This window comes from Trichosurus vulpecula, chromosome 7 (genome assembly GCF_011100635.1).
Source record: "Trichosurus vulpecula isolate mTriVul1 chromosome 7, mTriVul1.pri, whole genome shotgun sequence".
In the NCBI taxonomy this organism is placed as follows: Eukaryota; Metazoa; Chordata; class Mammalia; order Diprotodontia; family Phalangeridae; genus Trichosurus; species Trichosurus vulpecula.
Genome location: NC_050579.1, coordinates 233,135,145 through 233,150,967, shown reverse-complemented (window position 1 = coordinate 233,150,967; position 15,823 = coordinate 233,135,145). Strand labels below are relative to the sequence as shown.

Sequence of the window (15,823 nt, the reverse complement as noted above, 5' to 3'; positions counted from 1 at the left end):
TCATCTCCTTCATTTCCCTTAAGGAAGAGGATTAGGTGGAGGGTCTTGAGCAGAGGTCTAGGACCAAATGAAGAACTTTTATGAACGAATGTACCTTTTTTCCTCCAAGAAACTGGTGCTGGAGCTCGGGTGGGGGTGGGAGCGGGAGAAGCTGGACAACAAAACTATTAGAATTACAACGGAGAGGGGTAGAAGAGACACAATAATTTGAGGAGAGATTGTAGGGCAGTGGAAAATTAAGTTAAAAATAAATTATAAATTAACAATAGAGAACGGGATGAAACATTTAGAGCGTCCTATCTGATAAGAGTAGTGACAAGGGGAATATCATTGGGGTGGGCCAGTGGAAAGTGAGTATTAGAGGCAAAGCTCAAAATTCAGATAGGTGAACTTTGATCTAGTTCTAGAAGAAAGTAGAAGAAAGGACATTTAAAGTAGAAAATAGCGTAATCAAAGACCCAGAGTTTCTTTCCTTCTTTGTTTCTTTTTTCTCTTTCTTTGCTTCTCTTTGTTTCTTTCTTTTTTCTCTTTCTTTGTTTCTCTTTCTTTGTTTCTTTCTCTGTTTCCTTTCTTCTCTGTTCCTTTCTTTCTTTCTTTCTTTCTTTCTTTCTTTCTTTCTTTCTTTCTTTCTTTCTTTTCTTCCTTTCTTTCTTTCTTCCTTCCTTTCTCTCTCTCTTTCTTTCTTTATTTCTCTCTCCCTCTTTTTCTTTCTTTTTTTTCTCTCTCTCTCTGTCTCTCTCCCTCTCTTTCTCTCTCTCCATCTCCCTCCTTCTCTTCCTTCCTTCCTTCCTTTCTTTCTTTTGTTCTTTCTTCCTTCCTTCCTTTCTTTCTCTCTCTCTTTCTTTCTTTATTTCTCTCTCCCTCTTTTTCTTTCTTTTTTTCTCTCTCTCTCTGTCTCTCTCCCTCTCTTTCTCTCTCTCCATCTCCCTCCTTCTCTTCCTTCCTTCCTTCCTTTCTTTCTTTTGTTCCTTCTTCCTTCCTTCCTTCCTTCCCTCCTTCCTTTCTTTCTTCCTTCCTTCCTTCTTTCCTTCCTTCCTTTCTTTCTTCCTCTTGTCTTCTTGTACAAAATGACTAATATGGAAATGTTTTACATGATTATACATGTATAACCTATATCATATTGCTTGCTTTCTCAGGCAGGGGGGAGGCGAGAGGAAGAGAGAGATAGAATTTGAACTCAAAATTGTTTTAACATGTAATTGGGAAACAAAATATTATCAAAGAGCCCCAGAGTTGGTAGAGAGATAATGAAGTACTTGATAGACCTTAAAGATGGAATGAAGAGTAATTATCATGGCTCTGTAGGATAGCAGAAGATGACAATGAAGAAATGAATTGTTGTTGGAAGATCTTGCCCCACTACCAAATAACTATCTTTAATTTCAAACACTAGTATTTTCTTTCTATGCAGCAAACATCATATTAGGCATTTATTAAGCACCACCTAGAGATAGAGTGGCATAATGGATAGAATGCTTAGATTAGAGTTAAGTTTGAATCCAGTCCTTGACTCTGACTAGCTGTGTGACCCTGGGCTAGTCACTTAATCTCTAGGAGCTTCAGTTCCCTCCTCCATAAAATGGGGATAATAACACCTATATTATTTACCTCATAGGGTTGTAGAGAGGCTTGAAGGAGACAGTGTAGGTAGTTAAATTCTTTGCAAACTTTGAAGTGCTTTAGAAATGGCCCTTGTGTGAGTAAAATTTGAATTCAAATTTTAGATAATTGGGGGTCAGTTGTAAGTGTAAAGTCCCTCAAGGACCTTACATTCTAGCATATTATATCATGAAACTGGACTCCAGCATTCAGCCCTGCTGAATACATAAGCTGAGATTTTAATTTGATTAATATTCTTCAAATTTGAAGGAAGGTGGGCTTCAACTTGTGCTGCATGAGTCAAGAAACCATAGAATAAGAATCTTAGATCTAATGAGGACTTCAGAGAGCTTTGGAAACAATTCCCTCATTGTTCAGAGGAGTAAACTGAGGTCTAGAAAGGCAATGTAACTTATCTAATGTCATACATATACTCATTGAAGTCACAGAAACAACCACAAAATGTCCCAGAGTGGCAACACCACTTACCACGATGGAAATAAACCTACGTATATTAGCTATCCAGAAAAGCTTTAAATCACTGACCAGCACCACTTGATAGCTAATCTATATAGTTAGTTCTTCTCTGGTTATCTAGTTATATACCGACGAACTAGTTGATAGTAGACACTACTACACAGAGACATAACTAACAGGGAGCAAATAGGATTTAGCCCCAAGGTGCGGGGTTGGGGCTTCCTCTGCAGGAGGACATTTTTATGGTCATACTCCCCTCATTGCTCATTTGAATCATATTCCTCCAGAGGCATGTGGTAGAATGGCCCTGTGTGGGTTTTCTGGGAGGTGGGTGTCCCTTCCTAGGTGTGGTTATTCCTGTTTTTCTTTTTGCTCTTACCCCCCATGACCCACCATATTGTATAACAATAACAACCACCAAATAACCACCAACTAATAACCAATGACAAACAACCAACGACATACAAGTCACACTCTGAATTTGTCTAAGGCCCACTTTCATTTAGTTAAGTGTCTGTTATTCCATATAACTTGAACCATAATTTTGAAAGGATACTTTCCATGCGCAAATCACTCATTTTTACCTTCAGCATGGCTTGGTAGGGCCTCTTCAGACCAAGTACGTGTAGGTTTCCAATGACTGGCAAGGGTCTTGGTCCTGGAGGAGAATGTTTCTTGAAACTGGTAGTCAGAGTGAGTTTAATATTTAAAATCAAAATCAAAATCAGACTCAGCCCTGAAAGTATGGAAAGCAAATCAAATTCACTCATTTTCTATCAGTAATTGTTAGGATTGCAACACCAATGAATATGACAAGATGCAATGAAACAGTTGGCAGATACTGGTGTTGCCTAGAAGCAGGAAGGAGCCCTGAGTGTTGCTAGCTGTTCCCTGTCAGTCTCCCTTATTTATAGGGAGCAAGTAAGGAAGTGAGAAAGTTTTAGTGATCATGGTAAACGTTTACCTCCTGGGTTGGTCTCTGTTTCCCATCTCACTTTCTTAATCCCCAATTTACCCATTTTCACACATAGATACAGAGTTTTATGTCATTCATAACAAGGATTAGCCGTTAGAACAAAAATTTCAGAGAGAGGAATGAACATGTTTAACCTTCAGTGTACAATTTAGGCAATACACTAGAGTGAAATGTTTTGTGCCAGGGTACGCACCAGAATTTGCTACTGAAGGTACAATTGAAAGAGGGATGAGAGTCAGAAGATCCCAGTTCAAATTCTGGCTCTGTCATTTACTACCTGTGTGACCTTTCTAGGCCTCAGTTTTCTCAACTGTTAAAGGAGGGGGTTGGACTAGGTCAAGAATGGGAAACCTGTGGCCTTCAGGCCACATGTGCCTTCTAGATCCTAAAGTGTGGCCTTTGGACAGATTTCAAATTTTACCAAACAAATCCTTTTAATAAAAGGATTAAAAATAATAAAATTTGGATTCTGTCAAAAGGCTGCACTTAAGGATCTAGAAGTCCACAAATGGCCTGAAGGCCACAGGTTCCCCACCCCTGGACTTAGGTGACATTGAAGGTTTCTTCTAGGCCTGAGTCTATGATCTATGACTTTTGTTCTTCAGAGTTCTTAGAAACATGGGTACAATTTTCCCCTTCACGGCTCAAACTCTTCCTTAACATTAAAGAAAACTACCTGCAATATGAATAAGTTATATTAATAACATAGTGCACAGGAATTAATGAAAAAAGAGTTGACCAGAATGATATATTTTAAGAACTTCCAATCTCATTACTGATCATTATAGGGTGAGTCTATTAGCAAAATGCAAATTGGCAAAGCTATTGACAAAATCCTTGGGTAGTTCTCTGTCATGCTGAATGTCTCTGTTAATCTTCAAGCCACTCAGCTGTCACTCAAGGGACCCAGTAGCTTCACAGTTGTGGATGTTGCATCTCCAGATGTTTGGGTCATCACAAGGTCTAGTCTACTACAGGTCCCAAGCATCAGATTGTATACCTACACAAATGGCTTTGGGGAAATTCCGACTAGCAAAGATTTCATAGAATTTTAGATCTGGAAGTGACCTTAAATGTGATCTAACCCACATTTCTCATGTTACAGATAAGGATATAAAAATTATGGAGGGGAAGTGATCTTCTAAGGTTACACAGGTGACACTGGCACAGTCCATATTCAAAGTAAAGACCACTGTGACATGCCCAAGGTCACAAAACTTTCTGTGAGAGCAAGAACTAAACTCCAGGTTGTCTGGCTTTTCACAGTAAGAAAAGTTTACTAAATTCAGTAACTCCTGAGGCAGTCTATAGTGCAGCGATTAGAGCACTGGGCCTGGGGCCAGTGAGACTTGAGTTAAAATTCAGCCTCGGACACTTAGAGGGTATGTGAACCTGGGTAAATCACTTAGCCTCTCTTTAGGTTCCTCAGCTGTAGAATGGGGATAATAAGAGCACCTACTTCTCTGGCTTGATATGAAGCTTAAATGAGGTAATATTTGTAAAAAGAAAAAAAAACCGAGAACAGTAACTGTCACTGAGTAAGTAGGTACTATATAAATGCGTATTTCCTTCCCCTCCATATCCAGCTTGATGGGATTCTCTTACCTGGATTGAGACAAGAAATGACGGGGACAATGTTAAAGCAATGTGTGTGTGTGTGTGTGTGTGTGTGTGTGTGTGTGTGTGTGTGTGTGTATGTGTATGAAGGTAGGGGATGGGGAGAGCATGAGCCCAATAAAAGAGATGGGGGAAAAGACTATTTTAATCTTTTTCTATTTTTATGGTATTATCACTTAGATGTATTTGTTGTTGTTGAGTTGTTTTAGTGGTATTCTACTCTTTATGACCCCATTTGTGGTTTTCTCAGCAAAGATACTGGAATAGTTGGAGCTCAGGTAAACAGGGTGAAATGACTTGCCCAGGGTCACACAGCTAATAAGTGTCTGAAGCCAGATTTGACTCAGGATTATGAGTCTTACTGACTCTAGGCCCAGTACCTTATCCACTGAGCCACTTAGCTGCCTCCTGGTTGTAGTTTGTAGTTATACAACATTAATATAACTGATTGAAAAAGAAAATTTTGGTCAGCTTTAAAAAAAAGATTTCATTGAAATTTTTTGTTTTTGCATCACTTAAATTTCCCTATCTCTCTCTCTCCCTCTTTATTCCAAGAGAAGTATACCTTATAGCAAAGAATTTAAAGAAAAAATCAAAACCAATCAATATCTTAAAAAGATGACATTCTATATGGTGTTTTATATCCATGGACCTGGGTGACCTTCAAAAGGTCATCTAATTTCTTTTTCTTTATATACCACTAAATTCTCGTCTTACATTTTCCAGGTTTTTTTTTTTAAGTGTTGACTAGATACACCATGTGGAACATTTTATACCATTTTATATCATTTTTGTAATTTCAATAAGACCCAGAGCCTGAATTAATGACCCACTTGAAGTGCCAGGACCTGGGCTTCTTTGTTCTCCCAAGTTTGCTCAGAGAATATCTTTTTTCTGTCGACAAGGCCAGATCTGGCTGACCTAAGAACATTCTTTCCCCTGTTAACCATTAAAGGTTGAGACCCTAATCCTGAGATTATCTCAATTAATATTCTATGGATATGTACTTCAACCGACCCTTGTCAACACTCTTATCTTATTGTATTTACAAATCTATTCAATTGAGGAAAATCCTCTTCTTGTATCATGGTGAAACATACATGTGGATCATAAAAGTGAGGTAACACAGGCTAGCTGGGTCTGCTAAAAATAACATATATAAGTTTTCTCATTTCTTTGTTCAGACAGCCAGAGCTTATGCTCTGACTCCTTGCATGTATAAGTAAGCTAGCTTAGCTATGCTTTAGGGGAAAATAATAAACAACATGGATTTTTCTATCACTTAGCTCATTTGCCTCCTTCAACCAAACTTTCAGGTTTAACAGTTATGGTGCGGTGAACTTCGGATAGACATGATGGAAACAGGACAAAGCAGCCCAACCTTGCCAATGCTTTGGGTGCCACAGGTTAATTTTTCCTGGAATTTTGGCCTTGACAAGGTGGGGGTAAGTTGTCTCCATTCCCAGCTTCCAAAAAGGATTCCTACAAAACTGGTTGAAGTCTGAAAATTCCCTTTAAGCTAGCTCTGGGGGCATCGATCAAATCTGCGGTAAAATGCAGATCTGTGGCCAAACGCACATAGATCCCCTGGAAACACTGATTGATCTAGAAAATTAGCTATGGATCAGTCAAAAACTAGAATTAGAAGTCCAACCATTCCTCCACTCACTCCACCCTATTCCTCACCCTCTCCCTCCCTTCCTTTCCTTGGAGGCCCCGATCTGGGGGAGAAAAACTGCACTTTGCTGTTACCCCCTCCCCCTCTGCCTCCCACTACCTACTCTAACCAGAGAGGGGTTCTGTTCTGCTCCCGTTGCCTCCTCTCTTTCCTCCTCCCCCCATTTTTCCCCCTTCCCTTGAGAGCTCTGTTTTTGCCTTCTGCCCTATTCCTGCTTCCTTCCCTTAAAGGCTCTGATTATGGGGAGGATAAATGGATTTTATCCTTACTCCTGGCCTTCCCTTACCTGCCCTAGTCCTCCTCCATCTCTCCTTTCCCCTTTCCTAAGGGATAGGATATGGAGAGTCAGAAAAATCAGGAACACCAAGGCTTCCCCAAAGACCATAGGGGTGCTAATAGCCAATTCACAAAAGCTTCTAATTCTCTGTTGTTTAAACTCTGAGCTCAGTCTGTATTTGTTCTGTATTTGTTTTGTCAATCATCGGTGTGAGAGTGTGTGCTGTGAAATGTCTATACTTTGGTAAAATCTGAAACGCAGGTAGCCAGAGAATTCTAAGGCTGCAGTTAGGGAAACAGAAACTCTTTTATTTTTTTGTAATGTCTGGTCTGGCCAACTGAACTTACAGAAAAAATAGAGCTGAAACATTTTAGCAGATTCTGGGATTATTCATTAAAAAAGTTTGGGAACTGGTTAGTTGGATTTTGGGAGAGAGAACTCCTGACACTGTAAAGTCACCCCAGGAGCACACTCTTGCTGAAACACCTCCTCCCAATGCTGATCACTTATCATTCCCCACTCCCTCCCCAGAGTTAAGAGGGAATATTTTGCCTTAGATTTAAGTGCAAACAGTTTTCAAGGAGTGAGCAAAAGGTGAAGTTTACTTGAGTTACAATCATTGAGATCTTTCACCATTGTTGTCCTGTCTCTGACTAAGCCAGGGCTGCAGTAAAAGTTAGAGCAGCTAAAACAAACTCCTTTCCTCCCAGATCAGATTAGGAGAAGAGCATGCAGGAGAACTGTAGGGAAAACTTAAATCACCCTTCCCCACCTGGCAAAAGGAGGAGAAGGGCAGAAATTCACAGACTGACAGTATCCTGACAGTCCTGTGCCCCCTGGGTACTTTTTTAGCCCATCCTTTTTGGCAAAGCTTGGAAATGTCACCCAGGTTCTATGCATTCTGCCTACTCTGTCCCCAGCAGCTGCAAACTGCCCTAGGCTCAGTAACTTCTGCAGTTGTGAGGGAAGGGTGAGGTAGATGGATTTGGACTTTCTGCCTCCCAGAATTGTCACCACTGGGATACTAGCTTCTGAGAAAAACAGCAAAACATAGGTTCCAGCCACGCAGGGCTAAGTTCAAACAGTGCAATAAATGGTTTGGTATCCCAGTCATACAGGGCTGAGTTTAAACAATTACAATAAAGTTTTTCTCGTAATTCACAAAACTGCACAATTACGTTAAGTCAGGTACAGACCAAACCACTTAGATGGTTCACAATAGACTGGTATAGAGAGGGGGAAATTTGCATATCACATGTTTTACATTTACATATTAGATAACCAAGAAAACTTAAGCACGAACCATACAAAGTAATGCAATCCTTTGCACTTTGCAATGTTGAACATCATAAACTTCCTGGTATCCCAGTAACACAGTACATATAACATCATAAACTTTTAGTCATGCCATGTCTCTTTGATGGCATTTACAAAATAAAACACAAGCCATTCTTAACAAAGTTTAAAATGTTTCTAATTTAATTCCAGCAATTAATTGCACAACTTGTATACAAAGTAACTTTAAATTACAGTTACATATTCCCAATGTCCATTCTTTGTTCTCTCAAGTTTGCTCAGAGAATATCTTTTCTCCGTCAGCAAGGCCAGATCCGGCTGACCTAAGAACGTTCTTTCCCCTGTTAACCGTTAAGGGATGAGACCCTAATCCTGAGAGAGACTACCTCGCTTAATATTCTGTGGGTATATACTTCAACTGACCCTTGTCAACACTCTTATCTTATTGTATTTACAAATCTATTCCATTGAGGAAAATCCTCTTCTTGTATCATGGTGAAACATACATGGGGATCATAAAAGTGAGGTAACACAGGCTAGCTGGGTCTGCTGAAAATAACGTATATAAGTTTTCTCATTTCTTTGTTCAGACAGCCAGAGCTTATGCTTTGACTCCTTGTACGTACAAGTAAGCTAGCTTAGCTATGCTTTAGGGGAAAATAATAAACAACATGGATTTTTCTATCACCTAGCTTGTTTGCCTCCTTCAACCAAACTTTCAGGTTTAACAACCATAGTCCTTTAATAAACATATTAGCCTATCATCTTGTAGAATTAAGAAAAATATACACCTAGTCATTTATAGACAGAATCAAATTTATGATGCTTAAGGTCTACATCTTCTGAATCAAAGTTGATGGATAAAGAGATGAAGGATAATCAAAGGATCAGAAAATCTCACAATCAGAAGGGACTTTTTATAGGTCATCCAGCCCAAATCAAGCAAGAATCTCTCCTCCAACATCCCTGATTTATGGTTGCCCAACTTCTATTTGAGGATCTCCAGATATGGAAACCCTCCAGGAACAATTCCTTCCTATTTAGTTAGCTATAGCAGTTAGGACACTTTTTTTTTCCCCAGATGTGCAAACTGAATCAGTCTCCATGACCCTCTCACCCATTGCTCCCAGCTCTGCCCTCCGGAGCCAAGCCAAACAAGACTACTCCCTTTATCATGAGAGCCCTTATTATCCTTGAAGACAACTATTACATTCACTCCAATTCCTATCTTGGCAATTGAACTTTAGTTTCAGTTGTATTTGAAGAAATCATTCCTTCTTTGGTGAGTTTTTCTCAATTCTCACAATCATTCTTTTACTCTCTTTTTATCACTTTCTTTGCTGTCCTTCTGCCTTTTTTTCAAAACCTCTTCACCCCTTTGCCAACAAGTTTTTGTATATGTTTCAGCAGTTCTGTTCTCTGGGAGGGCATTTCTTTGCTTACGTTCTTTACAAGTCAAGGCATTGACCTTCTGACGTCATTGGTCCTCTTCGAGAACGGAGGACAAACAACCACAACCTTGGTGTATTTAACATCTCCCTTCCCCCTCCCTGGATATACTCCTACCTATATTTCTCTGGAGATAACTCATTCTGGTTCACTTGCTGAAACTCAACAAGAAGGATTAGAACTCTCGGTTTTCTTTTAGCCTTCAGTTGATACTTTTAAAACACAGATGAAATAGCATGCTCCTTCTGCAGCCTCAGCAGTTTTCTTTTATCTTTAGGATAAATTACTAATTCCTTTGTTTGGCATTGAAAGTGTTCAAAATCTGTTTCCAGCTTGTCTTCTGCAGACTGATTTCATATTACTCCCTACCATGCATTCTAGGTCCCGGCTAAAGTAGCCTTTCTCCTGTTGCTCCAAAACATCACATCTCTTGGCTTTGTGCTGTCCCATATGAGGCTTCCCTTGCCTAGAAGGCTTTTCCTTCTTATCTCTTCAGTTCTTCAAATCTCTCTCTCCTAACAACAGTGGTAGTGACAGTAGTAGTAATAGTTGCCGTAGTACTAGTCGTCTTAGTTGTAGCCATAGTCACAGTAGTAAGTAGTGATAGTAGTAACAACTTTTGTGCACTTTAAGGTTTGCCAATACTTTCACATTTGTTATGTCACTCAATCCTCATAACAATCCTTCGAGGTAGGGGCTGTTGTTATCCCCATTTCACATATGAGGAAACTGAGGAGATTAAATGACTTGCCTAGGGTCATACATCTAGTTAATGTCTGAGGCAGGATTAAAACTCAGGATTAAAGACTCCAAATCTCATGTTCTACCAAATGTATCATCTAGCTGCCCTTAACTGCCCTTCAAAGCTCAGCTCAGGTGCTGACCTTTTGTGATCCAGCTGTTAATATACTTGCCTACTTCAAGAAATGTTTTTGTTGCTGTTTCTCCTTCATTTTTTCAAAGAGGACCAATGACATCACAGGGTGATGTCTTGACTTTCAAGAGAATTGGATTTAAGTGAGGCAGAGTTGCACAAAGGAGTCAGCCTCTTTCTTCCTGAATCACTGAAGTCTAGTGGCAAGACAAAAGTCAGGATGACCGGCTATGGCCTGAATGCAGTAGATGATCTTGCTGTCTTCATTGTCTGACCAAGCTTTCAGCACTCCACAGAGCCTGCTTCGGCTGCCTTCATGGCCCTTGAAACAAATTGTTCTCATCTGAAGATGGGAAGTTTTTTCATATGAGGTGTATGTAGTGTTCCGGGAGGACTAGCATCTCTGGTGTGAGGGCTTGCCAAGCCTTTTTCAAGACTGCTCATACACCTTTCTTATCTACCTTTCACCCAAACCTCACCTGTGGCTCCAAGAAGCTATAGCATGCACAGAGACTGCACTGTGTAAAACCATCTGAGAAGATGGGCTAAACCAGCAGGTGAGTTGGAAGAATGTTTATCCCAAGCATGTGAAGACTTCCCCCTGAAGAATGGGTGGATGACAGCGCCCCAGGAAATAACTTTATATTTAATTACCTATTTATAAAAATGACATCCTCTCAATAGAATGTAAATTCCTTGAGGATAAGAATTATTTTATTTTTGTCTTTATGTCTCCAGTGTGTAGTGAATTGTGGGTAGTTAATAAGTATTTATTGAATTCAGATAACTAATACAAACAGTACATCTTATGAAAAGAACAATTTAATTAAATATTTATTAAATGCCTATGCAAGACATTGTGTTCTGTGCTTTGACTAGTTAAACAAATAAGAGTCTCTGCCCTTAGTGTTCCTTGATTCCTAGATAGAAGATGTAAGATATAAGATATTTAAGTGGGGTGATTGAGTAAATAAATCAAGTGATTAAACCACTTAAAGTTATGAGATGCTCAATCCATTTAATCAATCTTAACCCTAGGCTTTAGATTAACTTTGAAAAGTTCTTGAAATTGGAGTGACCTTGCACAAAATCTTATGCTGAAAGGCAGAGCAAACACAGTTGCACTCTATGGGTCCTATAGAAGTTATCATGTCGATAGAACCAGAATCATCAAAAAGACTGGAGTAAATATTAAGTTCCAGTATAGTCCTCAGGAGAAAGGGTCTTAATGGAGGATGAGCAGCAGAGGAAGAAGAGGCCTCAGCATCAGCTTTAGCAATGATCTGGGAGGGAGAATACCAGATAACATCTTGCTTCCCCACTAGTTACTTTTATAAATATAATTCTTAAGGGACTTATTTGTGCAAAAGTATTTATAGCAGCTCGTTTCATGGTGGCAAAGAACTGGAAACTGAATAGATGCCCAATAATGGGGAATGGCTGACCAAGTTATGGTACATAAATGCGATGAACTCTATTGTCTTACAAGAAATGACGAAGGAAATGGTTTTAGAAGAATGTAGAAAGACTTGTACAAAGTTATACAAAGTGAAGTGAACAGAATAAGAGCAATTCATATATGAAAGATAATGGGGTAAAGATAAACAACTGAAAGGAGTTCTACTCAACACAATGACCAACCATAGTTCAGAGTAGTTATGCGCAGCTTGCTGCTCACCTTCAGAGAGAGGTGAAGGAAGAAGAGTACAGATTGGGGCTTTTTTTTTTAAACATGGGTAATGTGGGAATTTGTTTTTCTTGACTATATATGCTTTTAATGGGGAGGAAGGGGGAATACAATCCTTTCAGTCACTGAGCAGCAGTCTTTCTAAGTTTCTCTGAATTATTTACACTTGTACTTTCTTACAGCACAGTAATAGTTCTACTACCATTTTATATACCACCATTCGCATGTAATATCATTGGTCTTCTTTGAAAATAGAGGACAGGCAACAACAGTCATTCTTCAAAAATCAATGGGCATCGACTTTGTTTTTATTTATTTTTTCCTATCAGAAGGAATACCACTATGAATATTTTGTTACATATAGGAAATTTCTGTCCTTCAGCTCCTTGAAGGTAAATATCCAGTAATGGAATGCTGAATGAAAGGGAATGTACACTTTTGTGACAAATCTCATAAAATAGCAGATTATTTTCCATGCTGGTAATTCCCTTCTGAAAAATAAGAGGAGCTAGCCTAACTTCATATTCTTTTCACAATGGATTAAAATGAGATGAGAGGGGTTTATACATATACACTATACCTTTCCTTATAGTAAGTACTTAATAAGTACTTGATAAATGATTCTAAACATGCTAAGAAGCTAGTAGGCTTCAAAATGGAAACCAAAGACAAACTTTGTACTTTGTTACATCATTTAATTTATTTTAAAAAAAACCATAAAAATTAGCTTCAATTAGTTTGGATTTTAATGCTTATTGTGAATAGTGAATATACAAAAATATATTTTATAATAATTCCCCTGAAAATATGACCTAAAGAAACTGCAAATCTGACAATAATAAACCATATTATCTCTATAGACAAAAATATTCATTAATACAAGCAACTGTGTATTTATTCCTATATGAATTATCATTCTAATGCATGTTTAATCAATAGCGTTCCTATACAGAGCACTGTGGATATAGCATCTAAAAGAATTTGAATTCTGAAATTGAATAAATTATATGTTTCCCACAAATATAAGTACTACTTTTAAAAGTATATAAATGTCTTGTGATCAATAAAATACAAATTCATTTAAAAGCCCTTCTGAATTCATAGTAGCCTTTTGTCATTATGTATTTTCTCAATCAACAGATACTAATAATACAACTACAAATCATTTGGGAGTAAATTTAAAAAATGTTAAAAAACTGTCTTTATACTTCAAAAAACTTGGGAATCCTTAATTTTGACAACATGCATAGGAAGACCTATTCTGGACTGTCTTGTGAGTGATATTCTCTCAGGCAAATAAGTAAATCAAAATTCAACAGACATTTGTAGCACCAATGAAATTCCTCTGTTGGTAATTTGGGACATAAAGTCTGTTCGTTATTGTCTGTGTTCAAAATTTGAGATATTATTTGGATAGTGCTTTTAAAAAAAAAGAGTATTTTGGGAGAAAATTCGGTGAGGGCAGAATATGGAATTGTTTTTAGGCTTCTGGCTGCAGCTGGCTGTGGTCACCACTTTCACGAAAATAATATTTATGTTCTGTGGCTTCAGGAACCTACCAAAAAACAAACAAACAAACAAACAGATTGAAATGTCATTTAAAAAAAACACATTTTTTTTTAAAAAAAACTGGAGCTCTTTGTCAAGCTTGGAGGTAATAGGTAATTTTTGAAGTGGTTATATAAATGGCATGATCTGGGTAAATGCAGGACTTGAGTGTGTGTGTGTGTGTGGGCGCGTGTGTATGGTACATTAGCTTTTTTTTTTTTTAACCACCCAGAAACCCAGTCTGACCTGTAACCTAGATAATAGACCTGTCACTCTGTCCTGCTGGGGACATAGGAGAGAAGATAAAGGAAAGGGAGAGAAGAAGAGTAGAAAAGAGAAGCAAAGAAAGAGGCTGCTCTCTTGCCATTAATAATTAACGCCTGCTTTGCCAGGTGTTCTCTTTCTTAGCAATCTCATGTGATTTTCGCATCAGGAAGAAGGTGGGGAGAAGGCAGCATATATGTGGCTTGTGCAGCCTCAAGGGATTAAAGTAAATTGCATTGTCAGAAATGTAGTTTAATTGCAGCCTTGCAGTGGCGCATTTTAAAAACAGAGTGAACTGCTTTATAACGAGCTCGGCAGGAGAAGTTCAGGAGAAATCACATTGAAAACTGGCTTGAGATGTAGGTTGGACAGAAAAAAAAAACCACACCCCCCATATCACAGCAATTTATGAGGTACTGGGCCTCCAGGCCAGATGATGGTGATGTTGGAGATAGAGCAGGGAGTTCTAAACTTTTTCTGTGTTGTCAGCCTGAGGAAGCATATGAAGCCTTCTTCAAAAGAATGTTTTAAAATGCATAAAACAAAATATATGGGTTTACAAAGGAAATCAATGATATTGAAATGCATTTATCAAAATATTAAAAAAAACAACAACAACCCAGGTGAGAGGTACCTTCTGGAGAGTAGTGATTGTTCTACTCAGTGACCAAGAAGTGGTGCCAGTCTCTATGGGAGTGGGAGGAGGGTCAACTCAACTTAACTCCTCTGAGACTCTCTTTTTCCTCTTTTTTTGTCTGAAATGTTGAAGATGGGCTAGGGTAGGATGGTGTGAGGGATTGATAACTCACTTCTGCAAATGTCCTCAGGGAGCATCTATTTACTCAGCTAAAATGAAGATCTTAATGGGAGGACCAACTTCTGGAGCAGCTGAGAGTTCCTTTAGGGTGTTAATGTTTTATCTCTTTATTTCTGATTTTGTCTAGTACTCACAATCGATAATAAAAGTATTTCTTCTAAAAAAAAGTTAAAAAAACAAAAAAAAAATTAAAATGTATTTTTTTCTTTTGGGTCAGAAAGGTCAGGAGATAAAAATCTTAAGGTGAAATGGTGGCAATTGAGCCAATTTTGATGAAATTTTTCAAATACTGTGTGGTAATTATCTTTACATTTTAAATCTTAGGTCAAACTGAGGTAAACCTCAAGCAAGCATTAGAGGCTGAGAGTATAGGGATCTCAGGCTAATTACTGAAGGGCCTCCAAACTGGCTCCTGGTATTTTTGCAAGAACTAGGTTATTCTTGTGCCATATTGCCTGAAGGAAACCACACTTGGAGAAGTTTGTAGTAAGAGCGCCACCTGGTGGCCATGAGAAATTGAAGTCTGAATTTAGGTAGCCAGTTCACATCCCTGAGATGCACATGGATATTGCAGCTTACCTGTTTTTCCACCTCCAATGCCTGTGTAAGAATAGGTGTTTTGTAGAAAAAAAATATTGATATGTGTAGTCTTACAGATATAATACTGGAATCATGATGAGTAGTCGCTGAGGTACCCCACCCTTGCTTGGCCCACCTGTCTAGGTGATCTTGGCTGTATGCATCTCAAGTGCTAATATTATATCACAGCACAAGATTCTTTTTTCCTTTGATGGGGAGAAAAGGGGTATTGTGCATATAGCTTTTCTTTCTGGCCCTTTCTTGTCTAAATTTATTTCTATCTCCCCATACCTACTCCACTTTAGTTCCATCTTTATTCTGTCATAGAACTCTCTCTTTGATCTCAGCACTTTTTTTTTGAAGAAATAAAATTCCTTTCCCTTGATTTAGAATGCTATCTGAATCTTGGCCTCCGTGTCTTAGTTTCTCTTTCTGTAAGGTTGGGAATCAATATGTCTTCCTATGGCTATGGAGAGGAATAATGTGGATTAAAAGAATTCTAGCCTTGAGATGAAGAAAACACTATTTAGCTGTCATTTTACACTATCATAAAATAGTATACTGTACCTCCCAGTAAACAGAGTCATCATAGCAATTTTGGTCCGGTGGCTCTCCCCATACCGGTATCTTTAGAATTAAACCTGTCACAAAGAAGATAACCAATGGTGAACAAGCAAAGGCATAC

The 15,823-nt window shown here is 38.5% G+C and overlaps 2 protein-coding genes across 2 annotated transcripts in view; both read right to left on the bottom strand.

Annotated features, from left to right (window-relative positions):
* LOC118858200 (cytochrome P450 2K1-like) overlaps positions 1-2,846 on the bottom strand; it is a 30,741-nt gene extending 27,895 nt beyond the window's left edge. The window contains exon 1 of the mRNA XM_036768690.1: positions 2,661-2,846. Within this exon, the coding sequence (XP_036624585.1) occupies positions 2,661-2,846 (186 nt within the window). The remainder of the gene's footprint in view (positions 1-2,660) is intronic.
* Positions 2,847-13,410: 10,564 nt separating this feature from the next.
* Positions 13,411-15,823, bottom strand: part of RHAG (Rh associated glycoprotein) — a 31,475-nt gene continuing 29,062 nt past the window's right edge. Inside the window, exons 9-10 of the mRNA XM_036768005.1 lie at positions 15,706-15,779; positions 13,411-13,485 (exon numbers count right to left, since the gene is read on the bottom strand). Coding sequence (XP_036623900.1) covers positions 13,411-13,485; positions 15,706-15,779 — 149 coding nt within the window. The remainder of the gene's footprint in view (positions 13,486-15,705; positions 15,780-15,823) is intronic.